Source organism: Camelina sativa, chromosome 7, assembly GCF_000633955.1.
Source record: "Camelina sativa cultivar DH55 chromosome 7, Cs, whole genome shotgun sequence".
NCBI lineage: Eukaryota > Viridiplantae > Streptophyta > Magnoliopsida > Brassicales > Brassicaceae > Camelina > Camelina sativa.
In genome coordinates, this window is record NC_025691.1 from 2,652,175 (window position 1) to 2,678,147 (window position 25,973).

At 36.3% G+C, this 25,973-nt stretch overlaps 4 protein-coding genes and 2 long non-coding RNA genes across 10 annotated transcripts in view; 2 read left to right on the forward strand and 4 right to left on the reverse strand.

Moving 5' to 3' along the window:
- LOC104700003 (putative callose synthase 6) overlaps positions 1–1,195 on the reverse strand; it is a 13,823-nt gene extending 12,628 nt beyond the window's left edge. For both annotated transcript variants that reach the window (XM_010415443.2, XM_010415445.2), the window contains exons 1-3: positions 556–1,195; positions 290–390; positions 87–199 (exon numbers count right to left, since the gene is read on the reverse strand). In XM_010415443.2, coding sequence (XP_010413745.1) covers positions 87–199; positions 290–390; positions 556–766 — 425 coding nt within the window. In that variant the 5' untranslated portion in view covers positions 767–1,195. The remainder of the gene's footprint in view (positions 1–86; positions 200–289; positions 391–555) is intronic.
- LOC104700004 (tobamovirus multiplication protein 1-like) lies at positions 1,651–5,121 on the reverse strand. Of its 3 annotated transcripts, none has more exons than XM_010415446.2 (13): positions 4,834–5,121; positions 4,306–4,356; positions 4,185–4,218; positions 4,004–4,090; positions 3,855–3,906; positions 3,562–3,745; positions 3,377–3,472; positions 3,201–3,261; positions 2,942–3,006; positions 2,768–2,842; positions 2,604–2,679; positions 2,355–2,518; positions 1,651–2,030 (listed from the first exon to the last, which is right to left on the reverse strand). In XM_010415446.2, exons 1-13 carry the CDS (start codon positions 4,960–4,962, stop codon positions 2,007–2,009), a joined length of 1,098 nt encoding a protein of 365 aa, XP_010413748.1. In that variant the 5' UTR covers positions 4,963–5,121; the 3' UTR covers positions 1,651–2,006. The 3 variants fall into 3 exon arrangements, with proteins under 3 accessions (XP_010413748.1, XP_010413749.1, XP_010413750.1); XM_010415447.2 differs by having other exon boundaries at positions 4,306–4,385; XM_010415448.1 differs by having other exon boundaries at positions 4,306–4,366; positions 4,816–4,910.
- On the reverse strand, positions 6,991–8,313 carry LOC104700005. Of its 2 annotated transcripts, none has more exons than XR_753476.2 (4): positions 8,103–8,313; positions 7,699–7,761; positions 7,506–7,570; positions 6,991–7,221 (listed from the first exon to the last, which is right to left on the reverse strand). It is a non-coding gene; the product is annotated as an uncharacterized LOC104700005 (long non-coding RNA). The 2 variants fall into 2 exon arrangements; XR_753477.2 differs by having other exon boundaries at positions 7,025–7,256.
- On the reverse strand, positions 12,430–12,924 carry LOC109125561. The gene is made up of 3 exons (XR_002032666.1): positions 12,841–12,924; positions 12,599–12,727; positions 12,430–12,478 (listed from the first exon to the last, which is right to left on the reverse strand). It is a non-coding gene; the product is annotated as an uncharacterized LOC109125561 (long non-coding RNA).
- LOC104700006 lies at positions 24,486–25,287 on the forward strand. The gene has a single exon (XM_010415449.2). It carries the CDS (start codon positions 24,674–24,676, stop codon positions 25,076–25,078), a length of 405 nt encoding a protein of 134 aa, XP_010413751.1. The 5' UTR covers positions 24,486–24,673; the 3' UTR covers positions 25,079–25,287.
- Positions 25,947–25,973, forward strand: part of LOC109125381 — a 735-nt gene continuing 708 nt past the window's right edge. The window contains exon 1 of the mRNA XM_019226969.1: positions 25,947–25,964. Coding sequence (XP_019082514.1) covers positions 25,947–25,964 — 18 coding nt within the window. The remainder of the gene's footprint in view (positions 25,965–25,973) is intronic.

A 25,973-nucleotide genomic window follows, 5' to 3' on the forward strand; every position in this document is an offset into this window, starting at 1 on the left:
AAAAAAAAAAAAAAAAACAAAAGATCGAAACATAAGAGTGCCGCTTATTGAATATATGCCAGAAGGATGTAGGAAAGTGGCCTCACGGTTTTCTTGAAGTTTCTCCTTCTTTGATATATTTCTCATAGAAGTTCTGGTAATATGCCTGAATTTCTCTAGGATCGTTCTTGGCCAGCTGAGGCTTGGTTTCCTCTTCTTCCTAAAAAAATATATAGAATACATGAGCACAAAGCAAGTAAAAGGGGAAATCTTGTTTTTTACCAACTTAGATTACACCAAGCAAGTATACCTTCTCCAGTCTATGTAACAGATAGGTCTTGAACTGACGAACACCTCGTCCACTAGAGGTAGCATCCATCCTATGAGCCTTCTCAAAAGCATGAAACCGGCCTGATGCAGTAAAAAAAAACAAACCATACTCGTTATGCTAAGAACTCTGCATCTATATTTAATAAAAAAGCTGATGACTAAAGCAAACAAAGACTTAAAATTCTCACAAACAAGGACTTGTGTAATTTAGCTAAGCAAATTAAAAATAGAAATAAAAAGACTTACAGAGATAAGCAACGCGAGGATTATCCTTTTCGATTTCATTAGCAACGCGAAGAATGGGAGCAATAGAAGCAAGAGAGGAAGGAACAAGCTCGCTATCCATAGCGCTAGCATCTTCATTGGGTCTATCAATCATCATAGTAGTGGCACGAGACGGAGCTCTCCGTGAAAGAGAACGCGGCAACTCCGCAGTTCCACTCGAACTAGCTTCCATAGCCGCCGTGAATCGAAACTAGCAACAATTACCACCGACGCGTCTCCTCCTCCAATAACAATTACAAAACCCCAATAATAATTGATGCTTCGTCTTCGTCAAATCAAAGTTGTCACTGAAATCAAAGTAATTGATTATCATATTTGATCTCCTGCTTTTATATATATACCCACACACTTTCTAGGAAAGAAAAAAAAAGAGAGATTGATAAAAGAAAGCGAAAAAAGGGTTTCCTTCGAGAGATTGGTTTATTCTATATTTATATATATATATATATATATATATTTATCTGCTTTTGCTCCTTCCTCCTCCGTCTAAGCTTTTGATCTTTCTTTTTTTTCTTTCTTTCGCTTTTTGCTTTTTTCTCTCTCTCTCTCTCTTTGGGCATAGTACGAAGCTCTCTCTTAATTCTTTTGCTTAGCGAGGAAGGTGACAGTGGAGAAAGACGAAAACCCAACACAAATATCCCAAAAAAGTTCACAAACGGCTCTTTTACTAAGGATTTTCTAATTTCCTTTCTTTTTAAGGGTTTTATTATTATTTTCTTTTTTTTTTTTTGTTCAACGGATTTTTATTAGTTATAATCTCAAATTTCCTATTTGTTTACCCAGATCCATCAATTTCACAATAGCATCCCAAACACGACGCCGTTTCGTGATCCCAAATAAAAAAACATGGCGCTACGTTGACCAAAGAGTCTCGCGCTATATAAAATTTCGAAATAGGAAGTAATACGACACCGTATTAGTGATCGACTTCTCAATACGCGTCGTTTGATGTTTGATCTCAACGCTGATGATATTCAGAAGTCAGAGAAGGATACGACGCCGTTTTGTAAATAATTATAAGAAAGCAGGTTAAACGACGCCGTTTAGGAGGATCAATGAGAAGTGAGAACACATATTATATCCCACAAGTCTTGTCTGATGAAGAAGAACTCTCAACACATGATAGAAGCACCTAAAACTAGAAAACTGCAATCAAAAAAAGTGTTTATATTTACATAGCTTCCATTTTCTATCTTATGAACCTTTTTTTTTTTTTTTAATATCCTTCCAAGGCGACACAGAGAGAAGAAGAACACGAGCTTGTTTCCCACTTTCATTCACTTCAGCACAACACACCACCACATTCCGGTGACTACGAACCACTCCGCAGCTTTTTCCCCGGTGACTAGAGAAGAGAATTGGCGGATTTTCGCTTCTGGCCAACAACTTAATAATATAATGATTTCTCTGCTTCATATAGGACTTGCCTTAGAAACCTACACCATTGTGTGTATGTCCCCAACCATAAAAAACATGTTAAGTGACCTCCTTAAATAATCTATGCTCGACAAAGTAGATAATACTCTGAAACAATCTCACAGTCACTATCTAACCTGAGGTTTTTCCTTAAGTGTTTCAGACCACGGTTTTTTTTCCAAACCTTTCTTAAATGCTCTCAACATTGCGTAAGCAATCGGTTTCAGTTGTTGTTAGCTTAAAAGAGCTATAGATAAATATTGCGGTTTATGTTCCCACCCCTGATATATATATATGATGCTAATGACTTCCTAATGTGGATGATTAACAAGAGACTTGTGTACCTGATTTTTCGACACTGTTGTTGAGGCCCAGTGCTGGGGAGGCTGCCTTGCAGTTTCATAGTTGACATAAGTAATTCTTCTAGGTTCTTCTTGTCTACTCACCATGTTTTGAGGAGGTAACTCCCGCAAAACCCATAGAACGAAAGCCAATGGTACTGTGGAACCTGTCAAAAAGCCTTCTTATCAGTAATAATAATATACTACATTTGAGGTCTTTAGGACCACAACTGAAAGAAAAAAATCTTTCACCTATAAAATAGTATATGATCAGAAGAACCAATGCTTTGATGCCGTGCAATTTGCTTGGGTTCCAATGATAGAAGAACTGAGATCAGTAAAATATATTTTGGTTAAGCATATCGAGGAAGGTTAGGTTTCCGTTTACAAGTATACTTTGGGAAATCATGTTTTACCGGTATGTGTGTGAGAAGAGCGATTAAAGAGCTAACGGTGAAGCAAACAACTGAAACGCCTGCTAAACCCGATACCTAAAAATGGTTAAAATTGCACTTTCAGTATAAGGATTCGACTAAAATGTGCAATGCAATTAAAAAAAACTTCATGAGCCAATAAGAGTCATTAGTTACCTTTCGCATCTCCGATGAAACCTGTTCAGACCGCACCTTCCTTAGATTAAAGAGCAGACGCAGGCCTAAAAAGTGCATAAAAGATTTTGTATTAAGGCTGCTTGGTCAAGTTTAATGGTGGTCTCATTATGGAAAAATCAATTGAATAAAAAAGATCATAGCAATAAGCCTGTTGACCAGTGACCAAAGCATCTTAACGAAATGCTACAAGAAAAATTCGAATAGCTGAAACCAGAAAAGAACTGATGCAATTACTTACCATAGAAGCATATTCCTCCTCCCGTAATTATGATTATTGCAGCAAAAATATCAACATACACCTACACCACAAGTGAATTTGTCAGAACACCAGAAAAAAGTAATAACCAGAGTCTCTTCTATTTCACGAGGAAAAGAACTTTTATGAATATCACTGTGTAGAGAAATACCACAAACCTGAGCCAACACTGAAGCATTGATAGGATTCTTTCCGGAAGCAATCCAGATAAGGATTGCAAACGCTATCATTAAGATGAACACAAGAACAACCGCCTAGCAAAAAAAAAGATAAAACATTTTTGAAAAGACCATAGAATTGAAATGGCTAGTGGTTAATGCATAAAACCGGAAGTATCCTTTACCGCAACAACAAACTTCTGCCGGGTGCCAACATGAATTCCATGAAAAGAGCAACACTTTCTACGATCACTTGCATTCGAAGAACCTGGCTTGCTCTTGCTTTTTTCAAGTAACACTTGCTGGATGCTATTTTCTTCATCATCATCATCATCATCATCTCCATTTCCCTGATGGCAAACATCTACCCTATAAACATTAAAAAGCATCATTGTCTTACCTCAGATCATTATTATTCAGATAAAATAATGAGATACTACTACACGATAGAATCAGAGTATTGAGAGAACATACGTACCAGAAAGAGAGAAGCAGAAGAAAAGTTGCCAGAAACAGAATTTTGGGAAAGGCTGCAAAGTACAAATTCAATTCATCAGGGACAAACCTATAGACGTAACTAAGAAACATAAACAAACCCTTAACTAGTCTAGGGAATGGAAGTTTTACCCATAAGTAGAAAACCTAATGCGTTGGACCAATGATGCCACCTTGTACAAGTCGCTACAATCGCAGCCACAAAATAAATGACAGAACCTGCCAATGGATAAGAATAGCGACCTTACTCATTAACTACAACTTTCCCCAACTAATCTATGTTCCTAAATAACAAATGCTTCAGAGGATTTACCTGTGTTTGAAGAGCCAATCATAAGATGAAGCACCTGCAATTTACATTGATGGATATGTCATATGCACACCATGAACCTAAACTTGAATCAAAAAAACAGAAAGCTGAGAAGAAGAAATACTTTTTGCCGTGTCCACCCAACTTGTTTATTCCGCCTGTGAAATCGAGATAACTGAAAGCAGGAGGCAGACAAGATAAAATCTTATAAGCCCAACCCAACGAAAACAGAAGAAGAGAATAAGATTCTACTTACATAGAAGCCACCAATTGAAAAGAAAAGATTCTACTTTTAATACTAAAATCATATCTTGGATTCAGATTCCTTGAATCAAATCTCTCACTGTACACAAACAACACACTTGAGCTCTGTAAGTTATTCATAGAGTTGACCTAAAACTCAATAGTCAACCACATCAACAACAGACACACAGCTCTCTATAAGACTAAAAACAAACCAATTCATCAAATTCAACACCACGAACCAATAACAGTCTCAAATCAAATCTAATCGAATCTTAAAAAGACGAAATTCACAGCACAATGTCTTAACAGACACACAATCTAGCATTCAGAAAAAAAAAATTAAAAAAAAAATCGTTCCTTTTTGTCTGTTCAAAGAGAAAACGAAACCTAAGAAGAAATCAGAAACCTGAAGGAATGCGATGAAAGCAAGTGCGGCATCGATAAAAGCGAGACAGAGATTGAAAGCGATAAAGCTTGGAGCATAACATTTATTATTATGCTGCGTTGATTCTAATAGCGTAGCTACGATCGTCATCACGAATCGAATGAATCTTCTCTTCTCTCTAGATCCCTTACCACCTGAGATCGAATGCCCGAGATTTTAGGTTTGTTGGAGAGAGAGAGAGAGGGGATCAAAGAACACCCACCGAGACAGATGGTTGTAGGAGATGGGTTGGGTCTGGTCTGAGAAAAATAAAAAAAAACATTAAATATAAAGTTAATTTTTTATATAACATATTTTCTGGACAGCACAAAAAAAAAGTATTAAATTTGATTGCTACAAGTGGTACGGCACACTTTAGATACTACCTAATTTTTACTCCCCAAAAATTTGGAAGGATTACTATACTAGGTGGTAAATCTTTGTTTATTATTAAAATGAGGATAAGGAGGTTTGATTCTAAATGGTAAAGTCGCCCTTCGAGAAATGTGTAACGAAAAAAATAATTACGAAACATGCCATTGTAATTAAAATCTACATAGGAAAGAAAGTGTTAAAAGGGAACTGTGTTTGGAGGGAAAATATCCTGCTAATCCATAAGTCTATCATTGTAGTCACGGTAAAGTTAGATGAGGTTGGTAGAGTTAGTGAATAGATTTATGGATTTTCAGAGAGTAATGCGGTAGATTGAAGTAGAGTGATGGTAGAGATATAGTTATATGAGAGAGTTAAAACATTAGTAGAGTTAAGCGACATAAATATAAATAGTTATGGTAGAGTTAGTAAAACTCGTAGAGTTATGAGGTAGAGTAAGCATCAGCCGTAGACTTAACTTCAGTGGTCGTAGAGTAAGCAAGAAAAAGATTCTTAGAGTTATAGGCGAAATAGAGATATGTGATAGACTTAATTGTAGTGGTGGTAGAATAAGAAGGTAGAATTGAGTTATATGGCATACTAATAAATAGTGACAGTAGAGTTATTGTTGATGATAGAGTTACTGTTGAGAATAGAGTTTTTGAATTATGTTGTGGCAGAGCTAACGCTTACTAAAATAGGTTAAAATTTGTAGACTTAGTATTTCGTGTGGTGATAGAGTTAGTAGATTAGAAAAATAATTTTTAGGTTAAATGAGATTGCCTAAATGGTGAAAAGACAAAATTGCCCTAAACGAAAAATACTGAATTTGTAGTAAGTTAGATATGTATTTGCTGGTAAAGTGCTGATGGAGATCACTATAATTGCAAATTTTTGTATGGCCTAAGATGGGCTAAGAGAGTTAACTTATACTTATCTAGTTATCTTCATGATCTAAAAACAAATCATGTTGTTTTCATTTGCCTCCTTGGTATGTACATGTTATAATAAAGTTTGAGGCAATTGAGTTGGGTTTATAAATGTGATCAAGCCAATTGGATATATGCACAATAAAGCTAATGGTGGTATGAATTGCATATAAGTGGTATGAAGCTACTCAAAGAGTCGATGAAGAACAAAATAATAATTTCATAAATTTCAAAACAAGACAATATCCCAAGTTGTATTAATTTGTATTTATCCAAACATAAAGAATAGAGGTACNTATATGGCATACTAATAAATAGTGACAGTAGAGTTATTGTTGATGATAGAGTTACTGTTGAGAATAGAGTTTTTGAATTATGTTGTGGCAGAGCTAACGCTTACTAAAATAGGTTAAAATTTGTAGACTTAGTATTTCGTGTGGTGATAGAGTTAGTAGATTAGAAAAATAATTTTTAGGTTAAATGAGATTGCCTAAATGGTGAAAAGACAAAATTGCCCTAAACGAAAAATACTGAATTTGTAGTAAGTTAGATATGTATTTGCTGGTAAAGTGCTGATGGAGATCACTATAATTGCAAATTTTTGTATGGCCTAAGATGGGCTAAGAGAGTTAACTTATACTTATCTAGTTATCTTCATGATCTAAAAACAAATCATGTTGTTTTCATTTGCCTCCTTGGTATGTACATGTTATAATAAAGTTTGAGGCAATTGAGTTGGGTTTATAAATGTGATCAAGCCAATTGGATATATGCACAATAAAGCTAATGGTGGTATGAATTGCATATAAGTGGTATGAAGCTACTCAAAGAGTCGATGAAGAACAAAATAATAATTTCATAAATTTCAAAACAAGACAATATCCCAAGTTGTTTTAATTTGTATTTATCCAAACATAAAGAATAGAGGTACACAGTAAGCCTATATAATTCACTGGAGATAACATAACACCATGTCGTTTCTTCTTACAATATGATTACTAAAGACTAAACATAAACACCATGTCGTAGCTCTTTGTTCTGCCAGTGTTGAAGTTGGTTATGAGCTCATCTACAACCAAAACGTGAAACTTTAAAAACAAGAACCTGCATTTCAAAAACCAAAACCAAAACCTGTAATTTAAACTAGAACCTGCAGTTTTTGAAAAACCAGAACCTGCATTTTGAAAACCAAAACCAGAACCTACAGTTTTTGAAAACCAAAACCAGAACCTGCATTTTAAACTAGAACCAACAACCATAATAGCACCCTAGAGATTTGAGAACAACAAGATAAGTAGATATAGCTTGTAACCACTGATCATATAGAGGCAAATTCAATTTTATTTTACATACCTGTCCTGGCGGAATAATATATATCTTTAATCACAATCCTTAAACACACTTCACATGTGTATCATCTAAAAAGTAAAGAAAAGGAAGCAACAAGATGAAAGCAAAAATATGGTTTAGAAAGCAACAAGATGAACGCAAAAATAGAAACTTGTAACACTCAAGGAAGGGAAAAGACGTAATGGTTCTCTCTTACCATGTCATATGTGTCTAACCATATGTTGTTTTCAGTCCCGTTATACCACAAAGGCACAAAGTGCTGCAGGGACACGAACAGAAACACAAAATGCATCAAAACATCATATCATGAGGAAATAACCAAGAGGTCAATTCAAACATGAAACATCAGATCGCATGACAACAACATTCCTCTATTTTTGAAGTCATGATTACAGAGCAAACATTTCACTAATCAAATTCATCACATCTAATCCATACAAAAAATAAAAAATCGAGCTCAGTCCGTTCATCGTGGATCAAATAACATAGAAGATTTGAATCCGGATCAATACATTAATCCAAATAAATCAATCATGAATTCAGATAAGAGGTATTTTTTAAAAAAACGAGATATGAATCGAGAGGAAAGAGGATCGAGACCTTGACACCATCGACGGAAAGGAAACCACTGAGGATACACTCATTGAGACCGGTGACGAGAACGATAACCTCGTACTCTTCATCCATGGCTGATTCTGAAAGGTTCGTAGAGCAGAAGAGAGAAAGAGATCGGACAGAGAATTTTTTTTTCGGCCATCGCCGGCCATCAGAGAATTTTTTTTCTTGACGGCTAGGGCGAAGAGTTTTTGTTTTCGAGAGAAAGAAGAGTTTTTGTTTTTTTTCTCCCAAAAATAATTTTAATGACACTTATGTAAATACAAGATTATAAAAGTGGTTTAAAGTCTTTTGGCAACAAATTAGTACTATTCTAGTAAGTTAAAGAAAACAGATACTAGTCTAGTAATAAACCACGATTTATGCACTAGTATAGTAATTCTTTCATTTTTTGTGGTTTAAATTAAATTAATTACTACAAGTGTCAATTGTAAAAAGTGTTTACGTTAAATATTAAATTTTTGATACAATGTCGTCGTTTAACTAAAATCTTTACCTAAAAAAATGTGTCGTCAATTTGATTTTCTGTAAATAAACATAACTAAAATCTATAGTTTCCCTTTTCAAATGAACATTAATTATACTCAGTGGAAACTTTTAATTCTGAAAGCTATATGGACCCTGTATTTGTGATTAAAAATTAAAAATAATAATTAATTAGTTTTATTTTTTATTTTCTATTTAACTGAGTTAATTATGCAGATAACGACATACTATATTATCATAGTCTATGATTCATATATATATATATATTAGATAAGGGCCCGCACGATGTGCGGATTTAAAAATTGTTGAAGAAAATAAATTCTAAACCTTAAACAATTTTTTAAAAATATATAAAGAAATTTTATTTTCTAAAGTAAATATATAAATAATTTAAGTTAGAGAATATTTGTATCTACCTTCATACATTTATTTATATTTATATATTTTTAATATATTATAACAAATATTACAATAATCGAAAGCTAAATTATATCCTACTAAAACTTTTGTCAAATACTCATCTTTAAAATTTTATTATTGTCAAATTTCAAAAACGTTTTATAACTTATTTACAAAATATTTTACATGCAACAAATTCATCAAAGCAACATCTAATAAGTAACCACGTACAATTTTACTCTATATTTTACCATTAAAAATATGTTCTTACACCCAAAATTATTTTATTGTTAAAATATGCTTTTTATTACCGCCTATAAAATGTCTTCTAAACAAATTAAACAAATTTTATGTTGCTTTACTTTCATTTTAGCATAATTATAATTCTTATAATTACTAAAATTGTTTTGTGACATAATTTCTTTAACCATGAAGATTTTTTACTCCAAAGATATTTTGGATGAACAACTGGTGAAAATTATCTACTCGATTATAATGATTTTATGACTAACCCAATAAAAGTTGAGAAATTGAAAGAAAATTAATATAATATAATAAAAATAAAACTTTGAAAATTATAATCAGAATGGTATATAGAAGTCTTAGATAATTCAGATATACAAAATATAAACTTTATATACAATCCAAAATATGACATATGTCATAATCACGTTAAGGATCAACGACCTATTTACTCTTCAGAAGTATCCAAATGTACCAAAACAATTTAAAACTATGACCTATCTCAAATATTCTCGAATCATAAATTCTCAACTTATTTTTACCCGAATCAAAAGTTCTCATATATTTCTCCATATATCTGGTTTAAACGGTTTACGAACCTAATCCGATAGAAAACCACATAAATCCGGTTTGAAACCAATTTTAGAATGGTATACCATTCCAACTTCCCAAATTTGAAACCGCTTCTCAATTACTCGATCAAGCAGCTCTTGTTTCAGTACCAGAATCATCAACATTATTCAGAAAAGACAACTCTAAATTTTGACTAGAAACATCAACCACCGATTTATCTTCTAAACTTATAATGCTACTAACTGTAGTATCACTTTTGGAACCTCCATCAGTGTCTCCATCCTCGATTAAATTAACGGGCATTATATACTTCGATATCATTTTATTGCATCTGATAGCTTCCATTGAAAAACCCGCACGAATTAAAGACCCACACAATAGATCGGCAAAATTATACCAGGAAAAAAAATCAAAGATCAAAGCTTTCGATATAAACCTATAATGTTATGTAGATATAATGTTATTTTCTTAATTAGCTGTCCTATTATGTTTCAAAAAAAATAATTCTTTTGACATAACTTATGTTATTCTTTTTAAATTTTTTATTCACTATTTATTTATTAATAATAATATGCATGCTTAGTGAATTACTTTTTTGTTTATACATGTCAAAATCTTATTGAGAAAACACGTACAATGGAAAATAGATTAGTTTTGTTAGTTTTCTTTATTTATTTAGAATTTTTTTTTAGATATAAACATGTAAATTTTATTTAGATTTAATGTTATTTTCTTAATTATCTGTTTCGTAAAATAATAATTTTTGACACGTATTAACATCTCATCAGTGTATTTGACACATGTCATGATCATGTTAATAGCTAATTTAAAAACCCAACTTTATATAATAAGATATATGTTTGTGATGAGAAATATGTACGTACATATATAATAGGAAGTATACATTTTAATTTGTAATTAATCTACCGATTTATCTTAACTTTTGGTCTACGAGCGTACATCAAAACTGATTTTCACTACTCTATGTATAACGAAAAAAGACCAGTCGTAGACATCATCATTTTAATATACCTACTAATTCTAATTTTATTTAGATATATATACTTACTAGCTAGTTCCTTTCTCCAGCTAGCTAAGTATTTCGTATTTCTATATGATAAAAGAGCAGAAACTGTCCAATACAAGAATTAATATCTTATTCCCCAAGTCTTAACGAGGTCTTATACCTTCATAATCCCAACGGCCGTCCCACCATAGTCGGAGAAGTTACGGACAGAGCGGTGACCACAATAGCCGTATTAAAGAAAAGTCTGACAGTGGCCGGAGAAGAACATGAACAAACACATCATAGCCAGCGGAGGCTTTTCGATCACTCCTGACGCAGCCATCCATATCCCACAAACCATTGCACCAGCTAGCCCCACGAATATAACCAACCATGGTCCACCAAAGAAGCGACCACTACCGCTTTTGCTGCTTGCAACCGCGGTGTAGAAGAGTCCGGAGAGGATGCCTACATTTTTTTTTTCTTAAAATTTCTGGTATTATCACTTAAGGTTTTTGATTACATAGATACATAGGTGCCTGCAGCAGCAACAATAAAATCTTGCTGCAACAATAAAATCCGGGGTGAACAAGCCCGGTACTAGGATAATAAGTTACACAGTAACATAGACTAGATAGGGGGGAGGGGGAGGTTCGAAACCACAGAAGAAGCAGGTCTTGAAGCTTCGGGTTGCAGTGCCTAGCAGAGCAAGTGTTTTGAATACGACGGTTCAGCTGAGAAAAGAGTCTTTCCACCCGCATTCGTGTGCCGTTGAAGATGCGAGCGTTTCTCTCGTGCCAAATAGAGTAGATTACGGCGTGGGCTGCAATGAGCTACAGAGGATTCATTTTTTCTTCGTTTGATGGCCTCTGAAGCCAGAAGAGGAACCGGTCCCAGGTGTTGAATCACGTGAAAGGAATCTGCAACCTAGCAAGGCACCATCTCCAACATCTCCACAGGTCGTAGCTATATGGACATCTCAAGAAGAGGTGATCTCTTGTCTCAAAATAGATCTCACAAAGATGGCAAGTATCATCCTCCAAAATTCCCCAGTTTTTAAGCCTTGAAAGAGTTGGCAATCTGTCTAGAAAACATAGCCACATTAAAAAAGAGTGCTTAGGGATAGAACCTGTGAACCAAACTTGTTTGTGCCAAGATACTGCTTGAGCCGACGTTCTGCAGATTTCTAGAGTTTCAGAGAAATGAAACCGATCCTTGGGGTCACCATTTGGTCTAGCCCACAAGTGTTGGAAGTTGATCCTTTGCTCAATAAGGAACAAGAGACAATGAAGGAAGAAGATGCTGAGGTGATTAGGAGCAGAGAGATTCATAAGCAGATGTAGAAGAAGGAAGAAGAAGAGACGAAGGAAGGAGAAGAAGATCGTAGGGAGAAGAAGAAGGTAAAGCAAAGAAGGCCATTAAGGCCATGTAATCAATTAGGCCCAATTATGTGTAATGGGCTCAGTAATATTTTGTGGTTTAGGACAAATGACAATTAACCTAAAACCTAGTAGTATAAATATGTAAGGAGATGGTAAAAACAAGATAAGGTTGTTGTGTAATAGTAAGTTTTCTAAGCGGCTAAGACTCCTTCAAGCACAAATCAACATGGTATCAGAGCTAGATGGTCTTGGTGGCCTTGAAGCTTGAAGATCTGCACAAAGAAATCAAAGGCACAAGCTGGTTCATTAGAACACAGCAGAAAGGAAGAAAAGAGAAAGAAAAGAAAAGGTAACATCAAAAACCAGTCTTTAAGTAGAAATGCAGAACTCACTAGTGGTTCCAGTGTGTGATGGGAACAACTATAGCTTATGGGTCATTAAGATGAAGGCAATCCTTAAGTCTAAGGGGTTGTGGAAGATAGTAACTGAGGGAATTCCAGAATCACCTAAGCTAGCTACACCTGTACAAGATGAGAGAAAGAAATTAGGGGAGTGGGAGGAACTTGAAATGAAAGACCAAACAGCCTTGCAACTACTGTTCAGTGCTGTTACTGAAGAAATTTTCAGCACTTACCTGTCGGTGACTGAAACGTCAAGAGAAGCATGGGAAGTGTTGAAGCTAAGGTTTCAAGGAGACTCAAAAGGTTCCATGATAATGCTGCATAGACTAAGGGCTAACTTTTACAACCTGAAACAAGATGAGAGAGAGAGACAATTGTAGAGTTCACTAAGAAAGTAGTGGAGCTGGGAAATGAAATGAGAACTTATGGAAAAGTGTTACATGAGAGCATGATTGTCTCCAAGATATTGTGCTCCTTGCAAGAGAGGTTTGACTCATATGTGGGTGTTATAGAGCAGACAAAAGACCTTTCAACCATAACAGTGGCTGAGATAGTCAATGCATTACAAGGTCAAGAGAAAAGATTAGATGATGGGAACAGTGGGAGTGCTGAGGGAGCGTTTGCAGCAAGGTTTCAGAAGTTTAAGAATGTTCAACATACACAAGACACATTCAGACCAGAATCTTCTCAATCAAAGTGGTGCAACATATGTAAGAAAAACAATCACAATGAGGAAGAATGCTACTACAACAAAAACAAGACAACAACCACACAACAAAACATGCAATTCAAACCTAGAGGAGGTTGTTTTGTGTGTGGAAGGCTGGGACACTATGCTAGAGACTGTAGACTCAAGCACAACTAAACTCAGATGCAAGCTCAAGCTGAACAACAAGGTTAAGTACCAATAAACAAACAAGACCATGAAGAAGACGACCAACAAGAAGGATTGTTTACAGCAATTCATGACCAAATCACAAGCAATGAAAATATGTGGTTGATCGATAATGGAGCTACATGTCGCATGGCTAGAGAAGAAAGTTGGTTCTCACAGTTAAACAAAAGCACTAAGAAAAAGGTGGGCTTATGCACTGGTGATGTTATTCAAGCAAAAGGAAAGGGTATAGTCACAGTGATGACTGAAACGGGAAAAAGAGCAATAAGGGATGTTCTCTTTGTACCTAGCCTGGCACACAACTATCTAAGTGTCCCTCAGCTAATGAACAGCGGCTATGGGATCATGTTCAATGAATCAGGATGCATAATCACTAATCAAGAAGGGAAGAAGTTATTTGAAGCACCCATGACAGATGGATGCTATTCAATTGAGTTCCAAAAATTGAAAAAAGAAAAGCAGCAAGGAGAGACATCGGAGAGGAAGGTAGAAACTGGACCTGAAGGTCATGGTGAAGTATATGGAAATGCTGAAACTGAGAGCCTGCAGAAAAAAGAAGAACGATTGTCACATTGTGTGATTAAAAGAGTAACAATCCCCACAATGAACCAGGATATCCAAGTAGGGGAATCAAGTCATATGCAGCAATGCAACAATCACAGTGAATGGTTTCAAAGATTTCAAAGGATGACATACCACCAACCTATTGAACAACCGATGAAAGAGAATGAAGGTGAAGTTGGATGCTTAGAGCCTGCAACCACTAAACAAAGTGAGAAAGTTGAAAGAACCAAGGGGATAAGCCTGAAAGCAGAGAACCATAACACAATGCTGAAAGATGAAGAAAAACCAACAGACGAAAACTTAGCTGAGAGTCTCAAGCCATTGTCTGAAGAGGATACTAACCATAGGAAGAACATCTCACCAAGTATGGAGACTACAAGCAAAAGTTTATAAGCAGTTATGGGAGAGGTTGGAGATGTTACGAAAGCAGAATTGGGAAAGTTCTTACTGAAAAAGGATAGAGAACCTGAGGTGAGGGAGCCTCTCTTCAGCGATGTCAAAAATCTCTTTTCTCACAAAGAAAAACATGAAGCTGGAATTCAAAAGACGGTTGATGTCAAACACTGTAAGAGTAACGATCAAAAGAATACAAGAAAAATGTTGGTGTGTGGTAAAGTGAATAGCATTGAACCGGATGAGGGAGATAGAGGTCCGACATATGTCTCAGCTAAAAGGTACCTGCAAGAGAGAGAACTGAATCATTTCAAAAGAGAGAAGAAAAAGTTAAAGAATATGGAGAGGAATCGGATTCAAAGAGCAAATAAAAAGGAAAGCAAGAGGAAGACTTAAGCTATGAAAGCCAAAGAAAAGAGGGAGATAAGAAAGAAGAACTCAAACTTACTATACTTGGAGAATGATGATTCACCTTGCAATGAGACAAACATGGAGAAGAAGAAGCCTCAAATTGCAGAAACTCATGACAAGAACAAGGGATCAGTCATGATGAGAAACAGATCAGAAACTGGGTCAAACTCAATCAAGATTACTAAGGTAAGAATGAAACAATGAGGGAGAAAGATAACTTACATGTGAGTTTTGTAGATGTTGTAGAAGGGATCGACGACCTGCAGTACTTGCAAGCGTACCTGCAGAACAAGAACAAGCATCAGGTTTCAGTCAAGGTTGAAGAGAACGTAAGAGAAATCAAGCCAATAGCCAGAACCGGAACAATGAAGAATCATATCAAATCTGATGAGATTGGAAAGATAAAGATGATGAGGGAGCAAGAGAACCTACCGGTGAGTTATGCTGATGTTCTGAGAGGCATAAGACCATGAATTAAGAACCAAATCAAAGAAGTTTCAGAAACAAAGGGAATCAATTTCTTAGGTCAGATTTTGGGGATTGAGCAAAAGGATCAAGAAGGAGTGTTGGAAGTTGATCCTTTGCTCAATAAGGAACAAGAGACAATGAAGGAAGAAGATGCTGAGGTGATTAGGAGCAGAGAGATTCATAAGCATATGTAGAAGAAGGAAGAAGAAGAGACGAAGGAAGGAGAAAAAGAAGGTGAAGCAAAGAAGGTCATTAAGGCCATGTAATCAATTAGGCCCAATTATGTGTAATGAGCTCAGTAATATTTTGTGGTTTAGGACAAATGACAATTAACCTAAAACCTAGTAGTATAAATATGTAAGGAGATGGTAAAAACAAGATAAGGTTGTTGTGTAATAGTAAGTTTTCTAAGCGGCTAAGACTCCTTCAAGCACAAATCAACAACAAGTAAATGTCCTTTCTGTTCTCAATGATGTTTATCTCAGTGAGATGGGTTAGGAGAAGTTCTTCATTAAGGCCGAGCACCTCTGAAAATCCATCCGTTCTCAGTATGAGCCTTTGCCACTATGGAGTCAAGAAGGAGACCAATTCTATGATGGACATCTGCTCCTAGGAAGGTGATCATATCCCCGAAAGGAATCCAGTTATCATACCAGAAAGAGCATTTTGTCCTGTCACCCAGTTAGCAAGAGAGGAATGTTTTAGTTGTGGGACGCAACTTTAGCATTTGCTTCCACATCGAGGAACCTTTACTTTTACGAGAGAGGTGCCAAAAACATTTCCTTCTCAGCTTACGTTTGCTCTGATGTCTTTGCAAACGGAGACGGTGTCAAGTTTAGACTGGTCATAATTAAGATTGAGATGTTTTGAGAAGAGAGGAATAGATTCCAAAGGTGTTGCTTGCTCTGGTAAAGCTTTGTATCCATATACTCGTTGCCGCGGCCACCCAATCCGTTTTGCAAACTCCATCTCTTTCTCTTTTCTCTCCTTCTCTGATGTAGCAACATCTTCTTATTCTTTTGTTGGACTTTACTCTATATTTATTTTATTAGTTTTGTTGGGCTTTATTATTTATTATTGGGTTTCTTTTAAGTCGGTGTAGTTGTTGCTTGCTCGACAAGTTCCGACGAGGGTTTTGTGTTTGCGGAGACATATAAGTACTCTTTTTCTTGTAACGTGAATGACAGCTGTTTTAAGAATTTTAATAAAACAGAAGTTTTTCTTGTTCCAAGTCTTCGAATTCTCTTACTCTTTGATCCATTGATACAAAGATAATAGAACTCAAAGCTGCGACCTGTTCTTCGAGAATCCATTGATCTCCGGAGTTCGTGTCGTACTATCACCCTGCATTAGTTGGTATCAGAGACGAAGATCCTAATCATGCCTCCAAAGAAAAATCTTCAAACCCAGCTCGATGAACATAACGATGAATTTCAGAAGATGATGGCTGAGATGCAACATAATTTTCGAGATACCATGCGAACCACTGTTGAATCTGCAGTACGAGCTATCTTCCAAGCTCAACGTGATGTTTCGGGTGTGCGGCGACAAGAAGAGCCAGTCTTCGATGAGGTTGACGACGAGGAGGACGTTGAAGATAACCCTTTTGCACCACTTGGTGACTTACCAGATCGGAGGCATCAACATCGTGACATCATCGCAGCTCCACGTTTTGAAGATAGGCGGTGGGAATCAGGTTTTCGACTTGAGATACCTGAATTTACTGGAGGGTTACAATCAGATGAGTTTCTCGATTTTCTTAACACAACGGAAGAATTGCTGGCGTTCAAAGAAGTTCCTGATAAGATGTGTGTATCTCTTGTGGCGACACGGTTCCGAGGCAGAGCATCGGTGTGGTGGAAGCAAACTAAGGAAGGGCAGGCAAGGATCGTATTGCTTTGTGGGAAAAGCTGAAAAGGCTGATGAGAAAGGCCTTGTTGCCTTATAATTAAACACGCACCTTGTACACACGACTTCACAATTTGCGACAAAGTTCGAAGTCCGTTGATGAGTATGCATTAGATTTTTTTTTCTTTAATGGCCAGAAATTCATTAACAGAGAACGAAGAGCAGAGAGTGTCGCGTTTTATTGGCGGTCTTCGCTTACAAATTCAGAACACTCTACTACAGTTTAATCCCATGACGGTTTCGGAAGCACATCAGCGTGCTTTATTAATTGAGCAGCAAGCTCGTGGGCAATCATCTTCTTGGAATTCATCTCGTTTGTGTTTGGGTTCTTCCACTGAAACAGGGGCAATCAAAACTAGTGAACCTGTGCGACACAACGATTTTCACGAGAATAGTGGTATGTCAGGACAGACGTGAACACCGGTTTCTAAGTGTTTTAAGTGTGGGGAACAAGGTCATCCTCAAGCGAGTTGTCCCACTCTCCAACGTCGCGGCCTGTTCGCAAGTGATGCACCTGTTTATGATGATTATTTAGATGACAATGAGCCTGATGAGACTACGGAAGAAGTACTTGGTGATACAGGGACTTGGTGATTCGGAGAAATTTCATGATTCCACACGGTGTTGAAGAATCATGGCTTCGTACTAACATTTTTCACTCTACTTGTACCATTCAGGGAAAAGTTTGTAGAATAATCATTGACTCTAGCAGCTGCACCAACGTGATTTCCGAGGAAGCAGTGACAAAATTGGGCTTGTTTACAGAGTCTCATCCTACTCTGTATCAAATTGCATGGCTTACGTCTAAATCCGACATGCGCGTGTCTAAACGATGTCGTGTTCCTTTTTCCATGGGTTCAAACTATAAAGACTTGGTGTTGTGTGATGTTGTTCCTATGGATGTGTGTCATCTCTTGTTAGGGAGACCTTGGCAGTATGATCGTCGAACGATACATGATGGATTTGCTAATACACATTCTTTTACCTATGAGGGAAAGCGTATTACTTTGGTACTGTCACGGTCTGCCTCCGAACCTCTTGTTGCTAGTCACGATATTGAGCAATCCACGAATCCATCTACTACTCCTAAGGCCACGTTATTGGTTTGAAAAGCTCATATTTTCTATGAAGTTGAACATGCTGAATTAACGTATCTTCTGATTTTGAAACCAGACTCTCCATCGGTGACGGAGACTACACCTATTGCGTTTCATGCTTTCCTGAACGAGTTCAAGAATGTTTCCCTAGTGAGTTACCAGAGGGATTGCCACCAATGTGTGATATCCAGCATTGTATTGACTTGGTGCCCAATACGGTTTTGCCGAATCGACCTCACTATCGTATGAGCCCGATGGAGCATGATGAACTTCGCAAGCAAGTAGAGGACCTTCTTGCTAAAGGTTATTTGCGATAAAGCCTTAGTCCGTGTGCAGTGCCAGCCTTGGTTATTCCCAAGAAAGATGGTACTTGGCGTATGTGTGTGGATAGTCGGGCGATTAATAAAATTACGGTGAGGTATCGGTTTCCAATTCCTTGTTTGGATGATCTCCTTGACCAAATTGGTTCTGCTTCTATATTTACCAAGTTAGATCTCAAGAGTGGCTATCACCAAATCTATATTCGCCCTGGTGATGAGTGGAAGACTGCTTTTAAGACTAAAGAGGGTCTTTTTGAATGGCTCGTTATGCCCTTCGGTTTGTCAAATGCTCCAAGCACTTTCATGCGTGTTATGAATCAAGCCTTGTGACCTTTTATTGGATGGTTTGTTGTCGTTTATTTTGATGATATACTGATTTTTAGTTCGACTCTTTCAGAACATCTTGACCATTTACGTGACGTTCTACTTGTGCTCCGCCATGAGAAATTATTTGTTGCGCCTAAGAAGTGTTCTTTTGTCGTGTCGGAAGTGCTTTTCCTTGGTTATATCATGTCTAGCAGCGTTTTGAAAGTTGATCCATCTAAGGTCAGTGCGATACAATCTTGGCCATCACCAAACACAGTTACTGATGTACTAAGCTTCCATGGACTTGCCTCCTTTTACCGACGTTTTATTAAGAATTTTAGAGGTATCATGGCCCCAATAACGAACTGTATGCGGTCAAGCCAGTTCATATGGACGGATGAAGCGAAAGTTGCTTTCCGTGAGATCAAGATGAAGTTGTCTTCAGCCCCAGTTTTGGTACTTCCCAATTTTTCTTTGGCATTTGAACTCCATTGTTACGCTTCCAAAACAGGCATAGGAGCGGTGTTAAGCCGGCTGGGCAAACCTGTTGCCTTTTTTAATGAAAAAATAGCGGGCTCGCGTGGGCGTTATAGTACGTATGACGTTGAATTATATGTTGTGGTCCAAGCCATTAAGCACTGGCGTCACTATCTTTTTCACAAAGAATTTGTGCTTTTTACTGATCACGATGCACTTAAGCATATGGGGGTTCAAGATAAAGTTTCTTCACGACATGCTTCGTGGTTTGCCTATTTGCAACAATTTACGTTTGTGATTAAGCACAAGGCGGGATCGCTTAATAAAGTGGCTGACGCTCTTAGTTGACGGCATTCACTTCTCACGACGTCTCATGCGTCTATCACCGGTTTTGCGATGTTACCGGAGTTGTATCCTACGAATCCTTTTTTGGGAAAATTTGGAGTGACATTGAGCTGGACCGTAGCTCTGATTATTTGGTGGTCGATGGATTTTTGTTTCGTGGAACAAAGCTTTGTATTCCTGATTGTAGTCTTCGACTTCAAGTTAGTCGGGAACTGCATGGCGAAGGTCACATTGGACGAGATCGGACATTGAAGTTGGTGGCTGACTCGTATTTTTGGCCAACATTGAGAAGGGATGTTGAGCGGTTTATTGTTAGATGCGGAGTTTGTCAAGCTTCGAAGGGTAAAGCCTCTAATGCGGGTTTGTATTTGCCTTTGCCAATCCCGACGCAACCATGGACTGATATTCGTATGGACTTTGTTCTTGGCTTACCGCGAACACAACTTGGTAATGATTCTATCTTTGTGGTTGTTGATCATTTTTCTAAGATGGTTCACTTCATTCCTTGCAAAAAAACGACGGATGCGTCCCAAGTTGCTGCTTTGTTTTTCCGAAAGATTTATCGATTTTGAGCCACTTTTGGCGCTCTTTGTGGAAATTATTACGCACTAGTCTGGATATGAGTTCTGCCTATCATCCTCAATCGGACGACCAAATTGAGGTGACTAATCGATCATTAGGTGATCTTTTGCGGTGTTTGGTTGGTGACAATATTCGTTCTTGAGAATAAGGTTCTTTGTCAAGCAGAGTTTGCGCATAATCATGCGGTGAATCGTAGCACTGGATTTAGTCCATTTCATGTGATGTATGGTTTTGTTCCCCGCGGTCCACTTGACTTAAGTGTAGCTCCGGATCGTACACGTTTTCATGGGAGGGCTTGTGATGTTGTTGAAGAGTTTCAATCTGTTCATGACCTGGTCAAAGCTAATTTGGAGACTGCCACCGTGAAGTATAAAGCTGCTGTTGATATTCACAAACGGGACGTACACTTCGACGTTGGTGATTTGGTCTGGGCTGTTGTGACAAAGGATAGATTTCTTAAATCCACTTACAACAAGCTCAAGGCTCGTAAGATTGGTCCTTTAGAGGTTCTCGAGAAGATTAATAATAATGCTTATAGACTTCGTTTGCCTCCTCACATGCTTACAGCCGATGTTTTTAACGTTAAGCACATATTCCCGTATGTTAGTGATGATGACAACGTCAATTCGAGGGCGAATTCTTCTTCACCCCGGCGACCTGATGTAGCGACATCTTCTTATTCTTTTGCTGGACTTTACTCTATATTTATTTTATTAGTTTTGTTGGGCTTTATTATTTATTATTGGGTTTCTTTTAAGTCGGTGTAGTTGTTGCTTGCTCGACAAGTTCCGACGAGGGTTTTCTGTTTGCGGAGACATATAAGTACTCTTTTTCTTGTAACCTGAATGGCAGCTGTTTTAAGAATTTTAATAAAAGAGAAGTTTCTCTTGTTCCAAGTCTTCGAATTCTCTTACTATTTGATCCATTGATACAAAGATAATAGAACTCAAAGCTGCGACTTGTTCTTCGAAAATCCATTGATCTCGGGAGTTCGTGTCGTACTATCACCGTGCATTATTCTCTATAGCTAACTCTATCTGCATCGATCAAAATGAGCAAAACGTTGTCTTAAAATGAAAATAAAGTCAACTTTAAATTTAAATGTTTGTATCATCGTGGGCATTCTTGGTTTGGTTAGACCAACGATAAACCGGATTAATTGGAGCTCCCCCACTTGCACTCCAAGTCTCCAACTAGACTAAACCATATTTAACCGATATCAGAAACCCATAACTATCGTTGTTCATTGGTTTTGGTTTTCCTAAACCAGGGTACCTGAATCGAATATGGGTTAATTCAAAACCAAATCTGAAACGTCCACAATGTGAAACGAGGAAGTCCATTAATCAATTATTTTTTACAAGTGTAGCTGTAATGCTGTATAGAGGAGAGATCAATTTATGGATAGTCTATGCATTATTTACTCAATTTATATACATGAGTTTAATTAAACGTTACCTTTTTTTTGTTAGATGAATTACACTTCGTACATGACAAGTCGTTCCTCCATCATATATTTTAATGTGACTATAAAAACGAGACTTAGCTGCTTTGTATAAAAGTCTTCGCAAATCGCTGACAACTAACTCGATAGGCAAATCTTTCAGCAGCAACACACAATCAAATAATAACTCAAGTATATATTTCTTTACATTATTTGCCAAATACAGGAAACGAAACTACTCTAATGATAGTAACATGTTGCCAGGAAATGATCTCAGCCGGTTACGTACCTTGCTCTTGGACTAAACCAACTCATCATCCTTTCGTGAAATGTAATTATGTTGCTGCATTTAATCACCATAATAGGTAAACAACGGGAGGCTGGATCATCAAGGATCTAAGAAATTTTGGACTGCTGCAAAAATACCTCATGCGGAAACACCCTTGGAGGCGGAAGAAAAAACTCTTTTGGAAGCTTTGCAAGATACTTGGTATAAAGGGCTACACGTCAGTTAGTTTTGAAGGTGACTGTCAAATACTCACAAAATATTATTCAGGGTTCAGTAATAGATGTTTCCATCCGAAGCTTGATGCAAGATATATTTTACTGGTCGATGAAATTTGATAATTTTCAATATCGCTACACAAAACGTGATTGTAATGAGGCTGCTCATTTACAGCAAAATTTGGTTGTAGTGGTTTGTGTATTCGATTGAGTTCTGTAATTCCACCAGATTGGCTTGTCCAACAACTATGTATTGATTCTTTCTGATTAATAAAAATGTTATTTGACGGAAGAAAAAAAAAACAGAAAACGAAACTACTTTATAGCATCTGCCGAGCATTTGATTGGGGTCGGATGAATTTTGGAATGCATGGGTACACTTGATGCTATTGGATATTATCCAAGCATACGTACGTTGCTTAATTAAACACACAAAATTCAAGAATCTGAAAGAAACGTTGGCCAAAGCCAATTATATATTTGCGAAACTAAATCTCTAAAGTCGTGAACTTATCTATATTTCCATGTGTATTTATGTACGTGTAGAATTAAACCAAATTGTAAGCAACGGATTGTAGGACAAACCCGTTTGTGGTTCGTTCTGTAGCCTGATGCGTCTGTACAACCATATATGAAACACACAAGTACACACACGGATAACCTTTTTGAAAAAATATATACATACGCATAAATAATTCAATTTCAATTGTAAAAATTTATGGTATAAATTGTACTTCGTTTAAGGTTTCATAAGTTGTAAAAATTCATCTAATGTTAATAAATGGATTTATATTCTAATACCCACTAACATTAAAATACAATACCAAAAATATTAAAAAGAGTACGCGTGGGCCGAAAGCAACGGAGCCCTGATGCGTCTGTACACGCAGACGTTTAGATTCCTTTTCAAGTAAAACACACAAAATGTGTTGTTTTCCCAACTTCCCCATATTTTAGCTTACTTAGAAATTTAACCTAGTTATCAGTATTTTAATTAGTGTATAAGATTCTAACTTATCACATAGTATTAAAATTGTGAAAGAGAGCAAAAGTAACTAGATGATTACATACTTGTTTTCTTCTATTCACAATTTCAAATCACGATCAACTATATAACAAACTGTTGTTTTTCTTTATAAAATAGATTTTAGAGTTTTTTTTTTTTAAATATAGTTTTGTATTGCATGGTATTTTGGTTTTCTTTATAAACTGTTGTTTCCTCGACCATGTAGTTTTGTGTGCCAAACTGCAGTTACTTGTCACATAGAAAACAAAAGTAGCATACATTATTTGACAAGTCTGTCTTGGTCCAGTCAAGTTTCCAGTGTTAGTATGTTTTTGCAAAATCGAAAAATCAGGCTCTTGATTCTTGATTCTTGATTCTTGATTCTTGATTCTTGATTCTTGAATCTTGATCAGGTTCTGGTAAGACTGAAAGTCCGCAATATTATCACGATCATACATAGTATTTTCGCTGTATTCACCGAATTTACTTATATAAATGTAAAACATTTTTTCCAAAAAAAGAGAGGAACATATATCATTATTTGTATACAATGGATGAGAAAAAGTCACGAGACACAAATTACGAAATATGACAAATTCACGTGTTTTCATGTCATTTAAAAAAAGAAAAGAAAATATCATTAGTTGATTTAAACTTAGAATCAGTACAAACTGATAATGACTTGATATAAAAAATTCATCATTTAATTTCTTACAACAAGTCAACAACCAAAATAAGATAAACGTCGATTTAAGGGTCATATAATTTCTTTAAACAGGGAATAATAAAAACGTCGATTTGGTTCTTGATATTTTTTGCTGGTCCTGTAAGCTATAACATACAGTATTCACATATAATCGATTTTTGAACATTCACAGATTAGACTAATTGTACAGTGACAGAAAAAGAAAAGGGACGATCCAATCGGGCTCCCCAGTCTGCAATATTATCACAGACACATAAAGGATAAGATAACTCCAACACATATCATAAAGTATCTTGCTTTATAAACTTTTTTTAATTTAACGAATTATTAAACAAAGTGTATAAGTGTACAGATATAGAAAGTAAGCGGGGTCCGCACTCAATGCAATGAATCCATGATCATGATATGACCTCATCTGATCTCAATAAAACACACAACACAAAACCCCAAAAGCAAACTCTTCTTCTTCTTCTTGTGACTCTTTACGTTTCCTTCTTCTTCTTCTTCTCTTCCCTATACACAATATATAACCCTACCATTTTATGTATAGAGACTAAGATCATTTCGAGTCTATCTTCTCTCCAAAACCTAATATCGAGATATTTATTCAATATAACATTACCAACAAAAACCTCCTCAAATGGCGGAGGAGTACGATGAATCTGAGGTACTATTCTCCAATAATGGTTTCAGCTCTGTTCACCAACTAGATGAAAAAAACAAGAATCTTCTGTTCGGTTCCTATGGAGATCAGTGGAACAAGACAAGACGTATCAAGAAGACGACGGAGGACAAGGCCTTATCGAGCTCTCTCCCGGTGAATATTCCGGAGAACATGTTTCGTAGGTACGTTGAGAAAGAGGAGGAACATTTTGACGGTGGAGAAGAGATAGTGCCGCCGCATATTATGGTCGGACGGAGGATCCAAGGAGGAGGACAAATGGCGTTTTCCGTTTGTTCAGGTAGTGGAAGGACTCTTAAGGGAAGAGATCTGAGACGGGTTCGTAATTCGGTTCTTAGGTTAACCGGTTTTTTGGAGGCTTGAATCGTTACCGGTTTGCCATTTTCTATCATAATTTCTCGTTTTTTTTTTGTTTTTGCATATTACGGAAAATTCCAGTGTTCCCGTGTTGTTTTTATCTTTAAGTAAAGGTGGGGAAAATGTGAAACAAATATTTATTTATCCCCTTCGTTCCTATTTTTTTCATATTCTTTAAATTTTCCCTAAGTTGTAATAGGAAACATAAGAAAATTTGTGGTTAATTTTGAGAAAATAACAATAATTGCTAATGTGTTAGGATTTATAATGCAATGCTTGCAAGTGTTTATCACTTGGTTGGAATTATGAAAATGTGATTGAAAATATTTTGAGTTGGATTTAATCGTAGTGCAAATGTGGACAAAAAAACTAGCCTAACCATAAAAGAGCTGTTCTGTTGTTATTGATTGTGACTTTGTCAGAGACAGATAGAGCAGAATTTGTTGCCTGTGACATCTATCAAATCAAGGTGAGAAATGTACAACATATCTGTTTACTTTATCAAAAATTTATAATCTGATCACAGTAGTAGTTATTCACTAAAATACAAAAATTACTAATTATCTTAATATTTCTATTACTGTCTAGAACAGGAATTTATTTATATAAACACATTACGGGAAACCCTAGTTTGATTTGGACCTTTTAGGCTGCAAACACGATTGAAGAGATTGAATAGGTTAAATGAATAATTTTCATCATTTGCATTGAACTCGTTCAACTTAAAAAGTTGAAAAAATAAATTAATTATACAGAAAAAATGTTCAACTTATTCAAATGAATTGAATATTATTCAACCCAATTTTACTGAACTCATTTTTTCAATTTTGAGCATCCAAATAAACCATTTGGAGCCTTAATTAACGTCTTTATAATGGTCACAATTATAATGGTCACAATT